The sequence below is a fragment of the Nansenia antarctica genome, assembly GCF_963989245.1.
Source record: "Nansenia antarctica genome assembly, chromosome: 17".
NCBI lineage: Eukaryota > Metazoa > Chordata > Actinopteri > Argentiniformes > Microstomatidae > Nansenia > Nansenia antarctica.
In genome coordinates, this window is record NC_137687.1 from 3671141 (window position 1) to 3673640 (window position 2500).

The window sequence follows — 2500 nt, forward strand, 5'->3', positions numbered from 1 at the left end:
AGCGACTTACAATCAATACATTTGAATACTAAGCATGTGAATCATCAGTCCACCAGTCGTAGCAGGAAGAGTCATCCAGCTCAGGCCCGGGGCCATTGATAGAAGGAAAAACCTTCTCCTATTACCTTCGTCTAAAACCCAAAACATGTTTTACACTGGAGAAACAGAAAAACAGTACAAGGGGGGCAATAGACGTTTTTAGGGGACACAGTAGAGGGGAAAGCGGGTGTCTTTAGGAGACGCAGTGCTGAGGGGCAGAAGATGTCTCAGGAGGAGCAGTTAAGGTGTGCAAGTGCAAGGAATTGTTTTGTAGACATGATTGATGGTGTCGGATCCAGAGTTATTCCTGACCCAAAAAAAACTGTTCGGGCCCTAGTTATAACCCATGACTAAGGGTCAAGAAAATATATATCTGTCCCTGTGTGTTGATACGATGCGATTACAATTTAAATAGTTGTTTTTCAACTCTTTTTTAGGTTGCATTGTGAAGGAGTCTGAGTTTTATGCACTAATACTGGGCAGATCCAGGAATGCATGGCAAACGGAATAATTACCCCCACAAAACAATATCCACATGAGTTAGTGTTTAAGCGCTAGCCTTTCATGTAGCAACTGCTCCATGCTAAAACAATTAGACTGATTAAATACCTGGAATAACTCTGTTCTTCAAACCTTTGTTACGGAGACAAGAACATGCATGTAGCACATGGGCAAATGAAGCCCTTTTTTTGTACGAAAATAACAAAATAAAACAGTGTCTATGTTTATCTCTATGCCGCATTCCTAAAACACTTGTCTGTGACTACCTTCATACCCTTCGGATACAAAACAATGCTGTTTCTATTCAGTATTTAACTATTAAACATTTTGCAAAATTTTTTTACTTAGATTTCGGCTCTATGCTCTCATGCACCTGCATATTTACTCTTTCTCTCAGGTGATGTTCTTGTAGCAGTCGATGATGTAGACGTCACCACAGAGAACATCGAGAGGGTTCTTTCCTGCATTCCTGGTCCAACACAGGTGAGTGTGTGTGTTTTGAGGGGGTTGGGTATTAAGCTTTCATTTTCTAGAAGCCTTTCTAATGAACACTTTGTGAGCTCTTTGAATAAACACAGCAGGCATATGGTAGTCCTCAGAATGAACACATTCACAAAAGAGCTCTTCTCCTTTAAACTAACGTGCTGCTAACTAACTGCTTGGAAGTGCATAGCCTGGCTTCTACACTTGCAATGCAGGCCCAGACAGCCATTCGTGATGTTAGAATTATAAGGTTCTATCTCCATTTTTGTCAAAATTGAGTTTTTTTACATAATCTGATCCATTAGGTGTTTATTAATGCCTGTGTGGTGTTATTTTGAAAATGTTGACATTTTTGAGTTAGTAATTAATAAAATACAAAGGTTCCATCTCACAAAACATAAGGGGCCGGTTTCACAGACAAGGCTTAAGCCTAATCCTGGACTAAAAAGCATCTTCAATGGAGATTTTACATTGAAAGTGTGATTTAGTCCAGGACTAGGCTTAAGCCTTGTCTGTGAAACCGGCATTGGAATGTAAAAACTTTGACGCTCAATATCTCTGAACTGCCCTAAACGGAGATAGAACCTTATCATTCTAAACGGAGATAGAACCTTATCATTCTAAATGGAGATAGAACCTTATCATTCTAAACGGAGATAGAACCTTATCATTCTAAACGGAGATAGAACCTTATCATTCTAAGCTCACGCATTGTATGCCTAAGACGCACAGCATAGATATACCAGCATAGATATACTAGCATAGATACGCACAGCATAGATATACACAGCATAGATATACCAGCACTGAATATAGACATTTCCTATTGCCTCCGAGCTTCACTTTCTCAACTGTTAAAACATATATAGTAGGTTACAATCATCACCTCTTCTCCGTCAACATTTCTCAACTCATTCTTTGATTGTCATTCAAGGCGGCTCAAAGTTTTCCATAGTTTTGTCCTTTCACAGAAAAAGCACAGGGCCCAAGAATCAAGGAATTTGAAAATGAGAGAGTGCCGGTTGGAGTGATGGTGTTTGCGGGCGGAGAGAGAGCCTAGGACTGTGGCGGGACTCGTTTGAAAGCCACAGGAAGACAGCCATTACCCTGCGGCACCGAAAGCACAGCTGATTAGAAGATGCAGCCGGATAGCAAATTACTACTGTAGAGAAGTGAGAGGGAAGATGTGGAGGAAATACAAGGTCTCCCTCAACCGCTGTGTGGCTGCCTGAGGACTGCAGACTGTAGACAACGTCAGGGAGCTACGAATATAAAGTAGAGCTATAAACAAATAACTGATGTTATGGTTTTTTGGTGTTTTGGTAGTTATGGGTGGGTGAGTGGGTGAGTGAGTGAGTCAATGGGTGGGTGAGTCAATGAGTGAGTGAGTGAGTGAGTGAGTGAGTGATTGAGTGAGTGAGTGAGTGAGTCAATGGGTGAGTGAGTGAGTCAGTGAGAGAGTGAGTGAGTGAGTGAG

At 41.3% G+C, this 2500-nt stretch overlaps 1 protein-coding gene across 1 annotated transcript in view; it reads left to right on the forward strand.

Annotated features, from left to right (window-relative positions):
- intu (inturned planar cell polarity protein) overlaps positions 1 to 2500 on the forward strand; it is a gene marked incomplete at its 5' end in the record, with an annotated part of 22325 nt that overhangs the window by 4027 nt on the left and 15798 nt on the right. Inside the window, one exon of the mRNA XM_080547686.1 lies at positions 938 to 1023. Coding sequence (XP_080403812.1) covers positions 938 to 1023 — 86 coding nt within the window. The remainder of the gene's footprint in view (positions 1 to 937; positions 1024 to 2500) is intronic.